The sequence below is a fragment of the Gilbertella persicaria genome, assembly GCF_025201335.1.
Source record: "Gilbertella persicaria strain CBS 190.32 chromosome Unknown B0P05scaffold_7, whole genome shotgun sequence".
Lineage (NCBI taxonomy): Eukaryota > Fungi > Mucoromycota > Mucoromycetes > Mucorales > Choanephoraceae > Gilbertella > Gilbertella persicaria.
Genome location: NW_026251968.1, coordinates 304817 through 320264, shown reverse-complemented (window position 1 = coordinate 320264; position 15448 = coordinate 304817). Strand labels below are relative to the sequence as shown.

General features: G+C 36.4%; 5 protein-coding genes across 5 annotated transcripts; 1 reads left to right on the top strand and 4 right to left on the bottom strand.

Annotated features, from left to right (window-relative positions):
• Nucleotides 1–605: 605 nt before the first annotated feature.
• B0P05DRAFT_577703 (pectin lyase fold/virulence factor) lies at nucleotides 606–1813 on the bottom strand (the record flags this gene model as incomplete). The annotated part of the gene is made up of 2 exons (XM_051581803.1): nucleotides 606–1114; nucleotides 1177–1813. 2 exons carry the CDS (start codon nucleotides 1811–1813, stop codon nucleotides 606–608), a joined length of 1146 nt encoding a protein of 381 aa, XP_051437859.1.
• Nucleotides 1814–3867: 2054 nt separating this feature from the next.
• Nucleotides 3868–8102, top strand: B0P05DRAFT_634960 (pectin lyase fold/virulence factor). The gene is made up of 8 exons (XM_051583567.1): nucleotides 3868–4527; nucleotides 4590–5087; nucleotides 7025–7304; nucleotides 7353–7447; nucleotides 7492–7546; nucleotides 7588–7660; nucleotides 7707–7820; nucleotides 7869–8102. Exons 1-8 carry the CDS (start codon nucleotides 3891–3893, stop codon nucleotides 7989–7991), a joined length of 1875 nt encoding a protein of 624 aa, XP_051437858.1. The 5' UTR covers nucleotides 3868–3890; the 3' UTR covers nucleotides 7992–8102.
• On the bottom strand, nucleotides 8076–10098 carry B0P05DRAFT_529778 (uncharacterized protein). The gene is made up of 8 exons (XM_051576793.1): nucleotides 9747–10098; nucleotides 9533–9677; nucleotides 9397–9480; nucleotides 9049–9343; nucleotides 8787–8999; nucleotides 8612–8742; nucleotides 8409–8562; nucleotides 8076–8360 (listed from the first exon to the last, which is right to left on the bottom strand). Exons 1-8 carry the CDS (start codon nucleotides 10089–10091, stop codon nucleotides 8177–8179), a joined length of 1551 nt encoding a protein of 516 aa, XP_051437857.1. The 5' UTR covers nucleotides 10092–10098; the 3' UTR covers nucleotides 8076–8176.
• Nucleotides 10099–10934, bottom strand: B0P05DRAFT_529770 (pyridoxamine 5'-phosphate oxidase-domain-containing protein). Its single transcript, XM_051576792.1, has 2 exons — nucleotides 10657–10934; nucleotides 10099–10609 (listed from the first exon to the last, which is right to left on the bottom strand). Exons 1-2 carry the CDS (start codon nucleotides 10923–10925, stop codon nucleotides 10174–10176), a joined length of 705 nt encoding a protein of 234 aa, XP_051437856.1. The 5' UTR covers nucleotides 10926–10934; the 3' UTR covers nucleotides 10099–10173.
• Nucleotides 10935–11090: 156 nt separating this feature from the next.
• Nucleotides 11091–15252, bottom strand: B0P05DRAFT_529752 (P-loop containing nucleoside triphosphate hydrolase protein). Its single transcript, XM_051576791.1, has 14 exons — nucleotides 15143–15252; nucleotides 14956–15065; nucleotides 14838–14903; nucleotides 14225–14793; nucleotides 14080–14164; nucleotides 13967–14037; nucleotides 13615–13919; nucleotides 12685–13567; nucleotides 12323–12612; nucleotides 12058–12274; nucleotides 11875–11992; nucleotides 11491–11834; nucleotides 11333–11444; nucleotides 11091–11275 (listed from the first exon to the last, which is right to left on the bottom strand). Exons 3-14 carry the CDS (start codon nucleotides 14895–14897, stop codon nucleotides 11147–11149), a joined length of 3183 nt encoding a protein of 1060 aa, XP_051437855.1. The 5' UTR covers nucleotides 14898–14903; nucleotides 14956–15065; nucleotides 15143–15252; the 3' UTR covers nucleotides 11091–11146.
• Nucleotides 15253–15448: the final 196 nt, after the last annotated feature.

Here is a 15448-nt window from a genome sequence, read left to right as displayed (position 1 = left end):
AAAAATATCTGTTAGAATTTCACAGGAATATCAATTTCGCGATGAGCCAGGTAAATTTACATGTAATTGTGACGACATTTACAGTATGCAGGACACACTTTGACAATCTCTATTGAATGAGTTTCAATTCAATAAACTCTTTAGCCAATAAAAACAATAATTTGCATAAAAACCTCTATGCGAAAGGAGAATTTCATGAGTTTTATGATATTCAAATACAATATCATTCAAATATAGCCAATTAGTCAAATAGTTCCTGTTTTCTGTTTAGAAACCAAACATTGTCTTGATTCACTGGGGTAGATAGCAGATATAAGCTTGCTTTTAGGTATCGAGACATTGCAATTGGCTACTGATAGCATCGGCCTACCTTTTAAAAAGTGTAATAAATAGCTTCATATTGCTATTGCCTGGCTATGGAAGATTTATTAAAGTTAAACGAATACAAGATAAAGTCAGTAAGACAGACTGTTTAAGGGTGTGCATGTGTATGCTCAATGCTGTTTATTTTATAGGAAAAAGAATAGTACAAGTCATAGAGCGTATAGATATACGTATACGCATGTATTCATGCACACACAGTAGATGAACTATGCTTCAGTCGCTTATTGATTACAGTAAGAGATGCTGCTAGAGCCAGAGAGGTTGATGCATTCATTCTTCTTGGTCTTGGAGTGCTTAGAAATGTTGACGTTAGACATCTTGAAGTTAGAACAGGGTGTGTTCTTGGAACAGTTGATGCTGATGGCAGGGTTGCTTTTCTTGCTGCTGGTGGAGCCGCTGATGTCCTTGATAGTGATATCCTTGATGGTCAAGGAGTGGCTGTCGTTACCATTACAGTATGACTTTTGGTTCTTGTCACAGTAGTGAGTGGTGATGAGAACAGGGTTCTCAACATTATCGAGCTGGACGCTTTCAAACTTGACGCCGCTAACAGAGCCTTTTCCACCAGGCCAGGTCTTGATACGAATACCGTTTTGACAGTTGGTACAGCTGCTATTTTGGATAGTAATGTCATTGACTGTAGCACTGGATCCACCCTTGCCAAGGGAACCAATGCTGAAACCGTGGCCACCGTTACACTTGACGTTCTTGATGATGATGCTAGAGACATCTGTACAGAAAATGAGTATCAGCGACTTGAATGTATATATATGCATATGTGCATGCACTTACCGTTGTTCATGGCTGTACAATCATCACCGACAGTAAGATCAGAGTTAGTGAAGGTAATGTTGTCAGAGTTGGAGATATCAACAGCGTCAGTGTTCTTGGCAGGCTTGGAGCTCTTGGAGACAGTCTTCAAAGTGACCTTGTCGAGAATAACCTTGCTGGAGCTAGTGATACCAACATGGGCACGAGGAGATTGGATGATCTTGAAATTTCCAAAGTAAGAGTTGGTAGCTTGAATTCTGAAGACAGTAGGGGCCTTTCTGTTTTCAGCATCCCACCATTTTTGGCCGTTACCATTGAAGGTACCAACGTTACCACCATCCCAATGGATGTTGTCACCCTTGATACGGAAGTAGCTGTTCTTGCCAGCATGGCTTTTGTTAAAACCAGGTAAGTTGATGGTACCATAGAATTGAACTTTGACGTTTTTGAGGTTTTCGACTTCGACTAGAGACTTGAGGTTGTAGGTAGCGCCTTTAGAGAAGACGACAGTACCACCGTTCTTACAGTTCTTGAAAGCACTAACAATGCTCTTGGCGGCATCACCACCAGTAGCGACAGTACAAGTAGCAGCTTGAGCAGCAGAAGCAAGGACAGTAATGAGAGCAAGGGAAGAAGAAAGAGAAGGAATGTAAACCATCTTAGACTTGAAGAGCTGGTATTGGGCGAGTTGTAGAAAAAAAGGAATACAGGTACAAATATACTTTATTTATACTAAATTCCTACTGTCTAATCATTGCTCGTTCTTTTTTCTTTCTGTCTCTCTCTTTCTCTTTTTTATTGACATTTATTCGGAGAATGATAGCTTTAGCTAGATAATCTATGACAGTGAACTAAGGAAGATCTGTCTAGAATGGCTATACATCGTTCTAAAAAAGGACAAAATGCAGAATATACCTTTCCGCGGATTACTGGTATTAATGCAATAATTAATGTGGCAAATTATGTTTACAGAAACCTTGTACTATGCAAACATGTTGATATTTTTATTATATGCGATTGCTTCTGATTCTTCAGCTCAAATCTACCGAAGTCTCGCCAGATGCGATTGGATACGTGCATCAGTTTTTTTTATGTTTCTTTTTCTAGAAAACGATCAATCATTAAATTTAAATTTGAAGGAACGAGTTTACAGTTGCTGAACTTGAAGTTGAGATGAATATGCACATCATTTTCACTGTGTATCCAGAAAAGTCTCTGTTTTCCAAAAAGCTGAATATTATATATGTCTAGCGTCGTCATAAATTTATGTTGAATCAAGCGTAGCCACTTTTACAATTCTCTATGTTACACTTGACTTATTTTAGTCATGTAGGTACCAGACCTTAGCCCCTTACACAATCTCCCGAACCCTGGGTAATTCAAGTTTAATGTTGAACCAGCCACTGCAATTTGCAGACACACGTTTAGGTTTAGATTTGGTATAAATATTGGTTTCTCTCAACTTTCTGGTGTGAACTGTATTACTTCTTGTCTTTGTGATAAAGTCATACAAGACCTAAAGTTTTATTGAACAGAATATTCATTTAATCAGAAACCAAGATGCACCACCTCATCCAATTCAGAGGGAACATAACAATGTCCTTCGTTTTCGTTTTCTGAAAAATATAACATCATTATAAGGTAGGCGACAATGTCTGTCTTTTTAGTAGTTAGCTACACAAATATGCGCATATTCCGTCTGTAAAACCGGACACAAAACAGAAAAGAACATGTACTTCATGTTCCCAAAAGTTCAACATATTAATAAACAAATTTGTTGCAGAGAACTGAGAGAGTACTTAATGCACTTATACACTAAGTAAAGCCCCATTCCAATCAGCGTCGTAATAAAGTGAAACATGAAATACAAATCTCGTATTCATCGAATTTTGTTTTATCATTGCAAGTATAAACTAAATCTTTATCTAGAAAAATTACACTATCAAGCATTAATTGATGATGTTTTGTCATTGGATATCATTTGAGCCCAGGCTATTAAACAAAATAAGTCCTAGCATATACGCAATTTTGACTCATAGCCTAGATATTTGTACTTAAACTAATCATCACGTTAAAATTTGTAAAGACAAAACCCTCTTTAATTTTCTTCAATCAGCGCAAAAAAACCTCCTGCGATCAATTGAGGCTAGTAACAATTATTGATTACATTAAATATATAATAGTCGCTGTTTATAGTTGCTTGTGAACCTTTTTTTTTTAGTTCAGCATTTATTTTCAAATTTAAGTACTTGTATTGAGGAGAATAGCGGTAAAAGTCATCAATGCTACGCACGTACGTCATTGCTTTTCAAAGCATGCTTGCAGTGTAACAACTTTCTAAAAAAATAGTTGCAAATGTAGTAATTTTAGTACATTGGATTAACTAGCAAAACATTAGATTACGTCTTGCATTGGACAGCACTTTCTAACATTTTAATGGTGATAAACTACAATTGTTTGACTCTAAAAGACTTGCGAGATTACTTCTTTTTGAATTGTAATGTTACACCTATTAATTGTTTGAACTCACTTCTATCATAGAACATATGTAAGATCATCTAGCTAAAGCTATCATTCTCCGAATAAATGTCAATAAAAAAAGAGAAAGAGAGAGACAGAAAGAAAAAAGAACGAGCAATGATTAGACAGTAGGAATTTAGTATAAATAAAGTATATTTGTACCTGTATTCCTTTTTTTTCTACAACTCGCCCAATACCAGCTCTTCAAGTCTAAGATGGTTTACATTCCTTCTCTTTCTTCTTCCCTTGCTCTCATTACTGTCCTTGCTTCTGCTGCTCAAGCTGCTACTTGTACTGTCGCTACTGGTGGTGATGCCGCCAAGAGCATTGTTAGTGCTTTCAAGAACTGTAAGAACGGTGGTACTGTCGTCTTCTCTAAAGGCGCTACCTACAACCTCAAGTCTCTAGTCGAAGTCGAAAACCTCAAAAACGTCAAAGTTCAATTCTATGGTACCATCAACTTACCTGGTTTTAACAAAAGCCATGCTGGCAAGAACAGCTACTTCCGTATCAAGGGTGACAACATCCATTGGGATGGTGGTAACGTTGGTACCTTCAATGGTAACGGCCAAAAATGGTGGGATGCTGAAAACAGAAAGGCCCCTACTGTCTTCAGAATTCAAGCTACCAACTCTTACTTTGGAAATTTCAAGATCATCCAATCTCCTCGTGCCCATGTTGGTATCACTAGCTCCAGCAAGGTTATTCTCGACAAGGTCACTTTGAAGACTGTCTCCAAGAGCTCCAAGCCTGCCAAGAACACTGACGCTGTTGATATCTCCAACTCTGACAACATTACCTTCACTAACTCTGATCTTACTGTCGGTGATGATTGTACAGCCATGAACAACGGTAAGTGCATGCACATATGCATATATATACATTCAAGTCGCTGATACTCATTTTCTGTACAGATGTCTCTAGCATCATCATCAAGAACGTCAAGTGTAACGGTGGCCACGGTTTCAGCATTGGTTCCCTTGGCAAGGGTGGATCCAGTGCTACAGTCAATGACATTACTATCCAAAATAGCAGCTGTACCAACTGTCAAAACGGTATTCGTATCAAGACCTGGCCTGGTGGAAAAGGCTCTGTTAGCGGCGTCAAGTTTGAAAGCGTCCAGCTCGATAATGTTGAGAACCCTGTTCTCATCACCACTCACTACTGTGACAAGAACCAAAAGTCATACTGTAATGGTAACGACAGCCACTCCTTGACCATCAAGGATATCACTATCAAGGACATCAGCGGCTCCACCAGCAGCAAGAAAAGCAACCCTGCCATCAGCATCAACTGTTCCAAGAACACACCCTGTTCTAACTTCAAGATGTCTAACGTCAACATTTCTAAGCACTCCAAGACCAAGAAGAATGAATGCATCAACCTCTCTGGCTCTAGCAGCATCTCTTACTGTAATCAATAAGCGACTGAAGCATAGTTCATCTACTGTGTGTGCATGAATACATGCGTATACGTATATCTATACGCTCTATGACTTGTACTATTCTTTTTCCTATAAAATAAACAGCATTGAGCATACACATGCACACCCTTAAACAGTCTGTCTTACTGACTTTATCTTGTATTCGTTTGCTTATAACACGGTGGACACATAACATTATATCTCTTTTTGATCAGTCTAAGGTACATCATCGTCTATCGTTATTTGTGTTACGAAGCATCAATCCCTTTGTGTCATTGTTTGTTCAAACAAAAGTCCGATAGCTTAATCTGATGTTTGAACGACAATCACATTGTACAACTTCTATTTTGTTTAAATGTATAGTAAAGTTACAAACAGTAGAAATTGCCAATGCCACATGTAGCCCTAAAGTAAATTTACTTCTCTAGTTGTGAATAAGATTGAGTAGAGCGAGACAACCGCGAAGTCGAATTAAAAGAAAATTGAACAAAATTGAAAAACGACCACAATAATTGAGAAGCAAAGACATAAACTACTGTTACGCAAATTTGAATTGCGTTAGATATAAGTGATATGAATCAAAGTATAAGAAAGGCTACTGTGTCTAAAAGCAACGTATGGTAGGAACTAGTTCTCAATTCATTTCAAATTTATAATTTTTGGTTGTGCTTACAAGCTTCTTATTTCATGAGAGGCGTTAGTAGCTGATTACTCAATATTCTTTACAATGTGTCTTCAGTAATAAAGAACAATTTTTGAAGGAAGAACATAAGAGTAGCTCGGTATCATTTCAAATCTATTGTTTGTAAATCATTTTACGTAATTATTAACCAAACACAGAATGTATTTATTTGTTAAACATTAGGATTATAAGTTACACATAAATTACACATTGGACTATTGAGATAGCGCCATGAATACAAACGCGAAAAAGATACTTACTGAAACTTCTTTGATGGGGTATACATTATTTGACACAAATCATCACCTTTCTCATCTACTTTATGAGAAGTAAAGTACGACATGCTGTCTAAATATAGTTACAGAAAAAAGATGTTATATGGTATTTGCAAAATATTGCTATACTTGATATTTAGCAATAGTTTGAGCCATACTCAGCGCATTGGTTAAAGCTTATAAATCAAGGCAAGCCCTCTTCTACTTGATGTAATAAAGAAGGGCTTGGATATACAAGTATATGCTTTTATCACAGCAGTTTCTCTTTGAAAGGCCATTAGTTTCGACGAATGAAAATTGATTTCTATTTGTAATTTAATGCAAGTGTAACATCCACAAAAGATGGCCTTATTTACGTATGTTCAAATTGATCTAAACTGAACCGCACTGTCGCCTTCATCTCGAGTCGGACACAGATGCTTTCTATCTCTTGTACACAAATAAGGATCGTTGTCTAAAAAAAGACAGTTCTTTTGTTGCGCAACAATTTAAGGTTAAACTTAATGACTGAGAACATCTTGTGTACTGACTATTTACCATATCGGAAAAACAAAAACAACTGTTTGATACTGAAGTAACAAAATAAGCTAGTATCTATTGACAGATCGAGGAAAAGAGAAACAGAATAAAGAGAAATGAATGTTGGGCTAATACTCTCTCTCTCTTTTGAGGAGAAAAAAACACATTTAACAGTTGAAATATGCTTCCCTATTCTTTGCAGATGTTTAACATTTTTTGATAAGTTCGTACTACTTTTTATAGCAATAATTCTGAGATGTGTTCTTTTCTTTTTCTTCTTTTTTCATTGTCAAAAAAAGAGAAATGACTCAAGGTCAAGGAATAGAAGGATATGTTTGTATAGTTACTGGCTGTAACTCAATACAAGGAATTGGGTAAAGCGACTAGTATTATTTATATGCAACATTACTCATGCAAATTAAATAAGCCGCTCTGCTGTTTATGCCTTAGCTAAAAAGGGTGTTCGTGCCATCTATGTTACTGATATTTGTAGCAATAACTTGCAGTCCTTGGCTGATGATGTTCAGAAATCAACTGGTGTTGAATGTATCCCCAAGCGCGTGGATGCTAGCTCTGACCAAGACCTTCAAGAACTTATCTCGGATGCTCTTGCTAAATTTGAGCGTCTTGATGTCTTTTTTGCTAATGCTGCTAAGATTATGGGCGGCCGTCCTTTAGAGTTAGAGACTAAGGAAGGTTTCTTAGAAATGATGGGTATCAATGCTTGGAGGTAAGGTATGGTTCGTATTTTCGGTGTACACTAAAGGCGTTCTTACAGCGTCTTTGCTGGTATCAAATACGCTTCGGAAGCTATGAAAAAGACATCTAGCACCAAGCCTGAAAGCGGAGGATCAATCATTGCTACTGCTTCAAGTGAGTGAGCTTTCAAGAGAAAGACATTCTAATGTAGATTTTAGTTTCTGGCATCAAGAACGGAAATGGTCCTACAACTTATGGGGCTTCAAAGGCTGCGTATGTATTATGGTAGTCTTTATAGATTAATGAAATTCTAGCATTATTAATATTTGTCAAGCTGCTTCTTGGAAACTAGGTGGGGATAACATCCGCGTCAATGCTGTTTGCCCAGTAAATAGAAAGTTTATTTTGACACACAACTTATTACGAAATTTAGGGACCTATCAACACAGGCCTTCAACTCAAGAAGCCTGATCCTGAAACATTAGAAATGTATAAACAAGTCTTCAAAACCTATGTTCCATTAAAGAGAATTGGTCATCCTACAGAAGTAAAACAATGTTCTGTTGTATACACTGTTATTAACATATAAACTTAGATTGGTAACACAGTTGCTTTCTTGGCTAGCCCAGACGCTTCTTTTATTACTGGTCAAGCAATTGCTGTTGATGGTGGTATCACTGCGTCCGTTGGTTTCCCATCAACTTCAGCTGAATACTAAATAGCAACAAGTCAACTATAAACATTATGACTTCATTAATGTAATAAACGTGAATTTTATACAGATCAAAGAAAAGATATACCGTTTTTTTTTTTTTTTTTTTTTTTTTTTTTTGCATCATAACTAGAAATATTTATGCTAAACACAAATCATTGTAATACATGATAATTACAGAGATAGATTAATTAATCCTCGTCACAGATAGATTGTTCAGGTAGTGGTGCTTCTCCGACAGCGCCAGTCGCTGGATTGACATGAACAACTTTACAGACTCTTGCAGAATAAGTTTTGGTATGAAAAAATGGAAAAAGCTGGTATCTCAGAACACCTCTCAAGGTCAATTCATAGGGGTATCGAATCAACAATGACCTAAGAGAAAACGTTAGATAATAGCATTTAAACAATATAGACATATACCATCGTTCGTTTCCAGATACGTCGTCTTTTGCTTCGCCTGGATTTTTAATCTGAATATGGCTTGCCGGGGTACTCAACTTGGAATTGAAATAGAACAATGGTGATGCTTCAAAAATCAAAGGGTCGTCTAATTTGTTAAGTGTGCCCAAATATTCTATTTGTGTAAACTGTTTGAAGACTGTTGTAAATAAAAAACTGCTTACCTTGTTTGTTATTAGTCTTTTCATGCGCAGTTGTGTTTCCAGTGCCTTGCGCTATCGTTGGAACGTAATGACTAGCAGCAAATAGACTAATAGCCGCATGGGAGACTTGAATATTCCAACTGTTGGAGTTTCTATCATGATATTAGCGTATTGATTCTACTGATGCATTATTTACCTAGCTCTTACATAAAGATCAATCATCAACTGTTTTTGAGTCCCTAGCACATTTCCAACTGAGAATATCTCTACAGAATGTAATGGACTAGCAAGGAGTATCATTATAAAGCATAAAACAAAGCATGATAAAGATACTGTTGTTAACCACCAAAAGCAGGTTCTGCTCTTTAGTTTTGAGCGTCTTGATCTGCTCTCTTTTTTCCAAAGCAAGCTGATTTGCATAAATAAAACGACATGAGCTTGAAAATAATAATACAAACCTTCTAGTGTTACGGTGTACGTCTTTCTTTCCCGAATAATATAGCAAAGGAGTGCTCTCTTCATCATTGTCCTCATCTTCACTTGATGAACATCGATAGCGAAATCCGCGATGAAGTCCATGCTTTTCAAGTTTAATAGCCAGCAAATCAAAATAGTATGGCTTTATTGTTCCTCCTGCAGGTAATTCAGAGACAGCAGACCTTAGTCCAGGACGACGAGGTTTTTGACGATGGCAATCCGAAAAATAGCTTCCACTGTCATCATTACAACTAGTAGATAATCGATTACTATTGGCTAAATTACGACATGAATAAAAGTATTTATGCATATAGACCAGTTGTTTATACCTGTCAAGTCAAAAGGAGATATAGGAGGAGAAAGTGGAGGATATAGTTTGTAGGGTGTATGATATACATAGCCATCACAAGAATCTATTAGAAATAAGGTTTAGAGAACAAATAAATATTTTGTAGTATAACAGACCGTCAACATCCAGCACTGCTTCACTAAGGTTTTTTGCAAATACCTCGGTAGGAGTTGAATGGTGACTCTTCTTTTTATGTTTGATATGCTTCTTCTTACTGTTATTGATTGATCCATTGAAAGACCGTACACTTTTAACATCACTCTATATTAATCAAATATAATAAGTGATTCCCTGTATAAAAAAAGAAAAAAAAAAGGTGGAATAGCAAACCTGTGACCCTGTCCCTTTGGTCATATTACTAGCACTGTTTTCTGCAAATGATACAGGTTCAACTGTGATTTTGGCATTTCTAGATAGCCCTGCTGCATTCTCTAATCTTTCAAGTGTTGGAAGTCGATATGTGTCAGAACTGTGCTTCGTATGCAACTTGGGCCGGGATGCAGACAATAATTCCGTGGATCGGACAGTATTAAGGGATAATTTATTCTTGGGTAAATTGCTCGGTATATTCAATAAGTGCATGTCATTCTGTTCATTTCGAAGCAAAAGAGAAGAGCGATAATTGGATTCATCATCGCTAGGGGAGAAAATGGCAGTGGTAACTGTGGTAGTCATGTATTAAAAATAAAAGAAAAGAAAGAAAAAAAAGCTTATTCAAAATTTTTATTATGCGCATGATGAAGTTTGATTCATGTGACTACAACATTGATTTCATGTTACCTGTTTCAGCAGAATAATAGCCTACAGATTGAACAGTTACGGCTAGTAAGGTAAACTTCTCAAACGATTGTTCTAGTAAATCCTGGATGTCATCGTTTTGAAACCAACCAGTTTTTAAGTCAATACTTTTAATTTCAAGCTCTTTTGTGTCGCCACGAATCATATCGGCTCTTAAAGAACTACTGCACTGTATAAACTGTCGCAATCTTTCTGCTTCCCAATCAAACTTGTCTTTATCGCCTTGTCTTTTCAAAAAAGACTGTAAACCTAGGCTTTTTTTGTCATTCTCAGCGCCTTGGTTGGTTTTTGTTACGCTTGCACTCAAATGGTTTAGCTTGCTTTGATCGAAATTCTTTTCAATGATATCAATTGTACCACCAATACGGAACTGCTCCTTTGTACCGTCCATATACCTAAAAACAAGTTTGTTTCGCGTCAAATTCGTGTCGTTTCTTTTTACCAGTTTATTTCAGTTTTAGGGTTCTTTGTGAGTTCTTTAACTTTAGCTGAACTGTTCTTTGTCATAATAAGGAGAATATTGCTTTGCCAGCCCACTTGCTCTTTATGGTGTTCACCTGCAAAACCTCTAATAACAATAGTTCGAACAGCAGGTGTGTTGTTTTCTCGGACAGTTGCTAAAGAAGCATAAGTGGCAGAAGAGCCTATTTTAGAGATGTTTTCCTTTAAAGAGGATTGAATTGCTTTCTTCCATTCAGGTATTTTTGCCATATTAATAGAGAAACAAAAAAGAAAAGTAAAAAGATGCAGTGTTTCCATCCTCTTGAACATAAAAGTCGGATTGAGATTAGTTTAACCCAAAAAAGGATATTTGTGAAATCAAAAAACTGAAAGTGGAACCATTTTACGCGTAGTAATCGACGATGAAAGCCTTAGTTTCATGCATGAAAACTTATATGCAGTCTTTTTTTTTTATTAAAAATATAATAAAACTATCGTTTAGCGGTGCTACCATTTCTTCCTCCTGTTTGGTAGAGTTGGTCTAATTGAGCTTCCAGTGATTTAATATGAGCATGTTGAGTCTCTAAATCCTTATTTAAACGATCTCTTTCACTAATAAGCTGATACACCAAAACCGATTTAGATAACTATTTGATCGAGATTTATTCGATATTTACCTGTTGCTCCCATTGGCGAAATCGTATTTCCTCATTTCGAACTTTTTCAGTAAACGATTTTCTAAGAGCTTCTTCCTTTTCACGGAATTTGGGATTTTCAACTTTTTTTAATCTAACAATAAGCATGAGTATTATGAGTCAATTAGAAACATATTTACTTTGGTTCACTGAATTTACGAGTAGCCATTTGTTGTTGGCGATAATGTTCGTAATGGGTTTCTTCTGTCGAGGATATAAGATCGAGCATATGGGTACGGATCAATAAATTCCTAAGTTTGATGAAATCACAATGGCTATTATTCTCAACTTCAGCAACACCCCAACTGTATTCGCGACCTCGAACTTGTCTACCATCTGTTGTATTCACAATCTGTGTTGATCCAATGATGGAGTATGGAGAAGCATGAGCAATGCCTTGGTTACGAGCAGTCGTTTCCTCGTCATCGCTTTCTACTGCACATACATACACATTGATATTGTTTTGTTGTATAGATTTACGAATCTATAACAATGAGTAAGTGGCATATCCTCTTTATACTTACGTTTTCTTTAAATTGCTGTAGATCATTAGGTGTCAGGGTATCAGCTTTAGCAATCACAGGAATCAGATTGACTCGAGAACCAAGACGCTTCATTATTTCAACATCTAGTGATTTTAGACTATAAAAAAATGATGATAAACAAACAAGTTTTTTTTTTGGTATTGCATTGCTCAGGTCTTGTACCTGTGTCCATTAGGCCTAATAAAGTAAAGACAGGCATGAACACGCATATCAACCTTTCCTTGACGAGAAGGCTGTTGCTCTTGTCGCATATAGTTCTCATGCTGATCATCAATAAAATCAACCACAGTTACCCAACTATCTCTATTGTTCACATAATCACCAAATCCTGGTGTGTCAATCACTGACAACTTGACACGAAACATCTTTTCCTCCAATTCTTTTTATGTATCGAGTCAGCACATTGTTTAACTCATGTTGGTTTTACCTGCTTTTGTGATTTCGATTTCCACAGTCTTGTCTAATTGTTTTTCATATCTTTTTTCCGGCAATTTATATTGCTTGATGGTTGTGGCAAAAAGTGTATTCACAAAAGTAGTCTTTCCTAATCCAGACTCGCCTATTTCATTGTTTAGTCTATACAAGACACAACAAACACTTACCACAAACCATAAGAGTAAAGCGAGCCCCTTTTTTCGATATAATCCTGTGTTTTTGATTTGGCAAGTGAGCAATACCAATAGGGCGAGGGATAATATTGCTTGACATGATAACAGGTAAAGAGAAAAAGAGAGGGAGAGAGAGAAAAGAGAAAAATCTCAGCTTATACACCTTTTTATTTATTCTAGGATCAATCGAATTTTATCTTTTAGACGATCAATGGCAGCCGACTTTTCCACTAAAAGCTCGTTTAAATCACTCAGATAGTCAATAAATTCGCCCGAGATTTCAGGTCCTTGGTCTTTTGTTATTTCAAGAGATATGTTTGTCAAGTGTCGTAATTCTTTCTTTGAGCATTCATTTGTTGCACGAATTTCTGCCCTGTGTTGCACAAGGAATTCCTCAATAGCTGCTTTATTGAAATGGTTGCCTGTACTGCATTGGGCTGGACTAACGGATAAAGGCTTATACACGCTTTTTGGAGTAGATAGAAGTTCATGTGGAAATTCTGTATCTAATAAAGAGTCTCCCTCAATTTCTAAACAAGGGAAATCTTCATTATCAAAGGACATTTCATTTTTGTCCTCTTTCTCCTTCTCTTCTTCTTTTGGTTGAACATGTATGACGTTGCTTATCGCCTTTTGCTCATCTGTGTAATCACATCCAAGCTCTTTGACACGATCAGCATAGCGTAATGTATTTAAAGTATGTTCGCTATTAGATTGGTTAGGTGATACAGTGGCAATCATGCAAGTACGAGAGTTGCCCACAAATGAGTCTTTTAGGACCTGAGTTAATTTACTCTGCCGAAATGGTGTATGTTTTTTGTCTTGATCTAAAGCTCTAATACATTCTTTTAATGCAAGTAGGCTCTTATTGATTTCTGCTCCCTCCATTCTTGTCTTTAGATCTGTTTCACCACGGTCTGCACCACGTTCACTTCCAGCCAAGTCTATAAAACTTAATTTTCCAATGGGTTCCACTAATTTCTTTTTTCCAGCTGAGGCTGGTTTCAACAAGACTTGCAAGATAGCATGGGATCGGGAAGAATCCGAGTTTGCACCTGTTGTTCCTATTTTTTTTTCATTTATTTTTAAGAAGTTACACGATAAAGCATACCCGTTGTTCGTACTTGATTTCCGTATTCAAAGACTTGCATTAAATCAGACACATTCTTAATCATGTATTCTTTTAAGCCTACAATAACGACATTTTGTTTTCCATCTTCTCTTGCAAATAATTTTTTACGATCTGCCAATAAGTCGTACAGTTGGCCTTGATAAATTTCATAAAACCCTATCCATGCACACAAATGCTGATATTCGGGTTCTTGAAGTAGCTGGAATATGTCATGTGCTGCTAAAGCGTAAAGTCCATGTTTTAAATCCATCATCGTATATGTCTTTCCTGACCCTGTTTGTCCACTGCGTAGATATATCAGTTTCTTGGTTTTGACTATTCAATCACTTACTAAGCAAAGCAGGTTGCTTTGCCGCCACGAAACATGTATTTCACTAGAGGCTGCGCCGTTCTTTGATAAATCTACATGCAACTTAGTATTTGAGCGTTATCAAAAATACTTACATAGTCATTTGTATCATTTATATCAAATACGTCGTCAAAAGTAAATGTATGTTGTTCAATGTATTTTGTCAAATCTACCTTGACTCTATTGTCGTTTTTTTTTTAAATATTTCAAGTACACATGGATACACATGGATACACATACTTTGGTTCATTCACATGGACAGTACGTACGCCATTTACAGGTGTAATGTCTTTTTCAAGTCTTCGAATTTCTTGCTTAGAGAGGGGTCGTTTTCTTACACAAACGCGAATTCTTTGATTTAAATCACTCTTTTTTTGATGTTGACGTTGATGGTTGATTGGCAAGCCATAAGGGTTTAATAGCCCATTGTTATTACTCTTTACGATTTCCCTGTCGTCTTCATCATCGCCTTCGTCGCTTTCTTCTTCAGTTTGTTGTTTGCGAACATAGACTGGTAGCTGCATTCTTTTTGTCACAATAGGAGAGCGACAAGAAGATCGCATGAATCGAGGCGATGATATATTACCAGGTATGACTTGTTGCATGGAAGGCTCTTTAGGTGATATAAGGTTGGGTTTTGCGAACGATGCACTTGATAAGCCAACCATGTTATTATTGGATGATAGTTTGATCTTAGTGGCTTTAGCAGGAACCAAGAACGGTGTTTGAGTTGAATTATCTGCGAAGAACTCACGACTTGTAGGAGAAGAAAGTGTCTCTTGTTGTTCAAGTCGTAGTGTCTGAATAAGCTAACCAAAACAATCAGCTAAAGAAGTTCATATCAAGACGTTACTTGAAACAAACGCTTTCTATCTGAAATAGAACTTATTCCTAAACCGCCATAGTCTTGCATTGATATCTATAAAATTTTAATGATTTTGACTGGTATGTAATTAAAAAAAAATACAGACCTTTGCCAAAGCATTTGGCTGTGAGATACCAAAAGACAAAAAGCTATATGCATCGACACTTGCATCAGCAAAGCTCTAGTAAAATACAACAATGGTTACCTATTGTAATACTAGACATGAGTTTAGTATTGGGTTTTTCTTTGTTTGATGCTTTTTTTTTTTTTTTTTTTTTTTTTTTTTTTTTTACTTGATCAAGGTTTGCATTTCTTAATGCGTCAAATAAAGTTGTTGTGCTCATAATTTTTTTTAAAAAACAAGAACAAAAAGAAAAGAGAAAAATGTAGATAAATATGAAAATATGTTAATATTTAATTTTCATGCATTCAACAACTATGCATTTCAGTAATGCATCGAGTCAAATTTGCCTCAAGACGACTTTATGATCCTCGGTAGAACAAACAATAGAATGATGCAATTGAAAACCGGTACATTTACATGTTTGTACTTGACCCAAAGAAAAGAAGGGCCGACGCTACACAAACAAATTTTGACA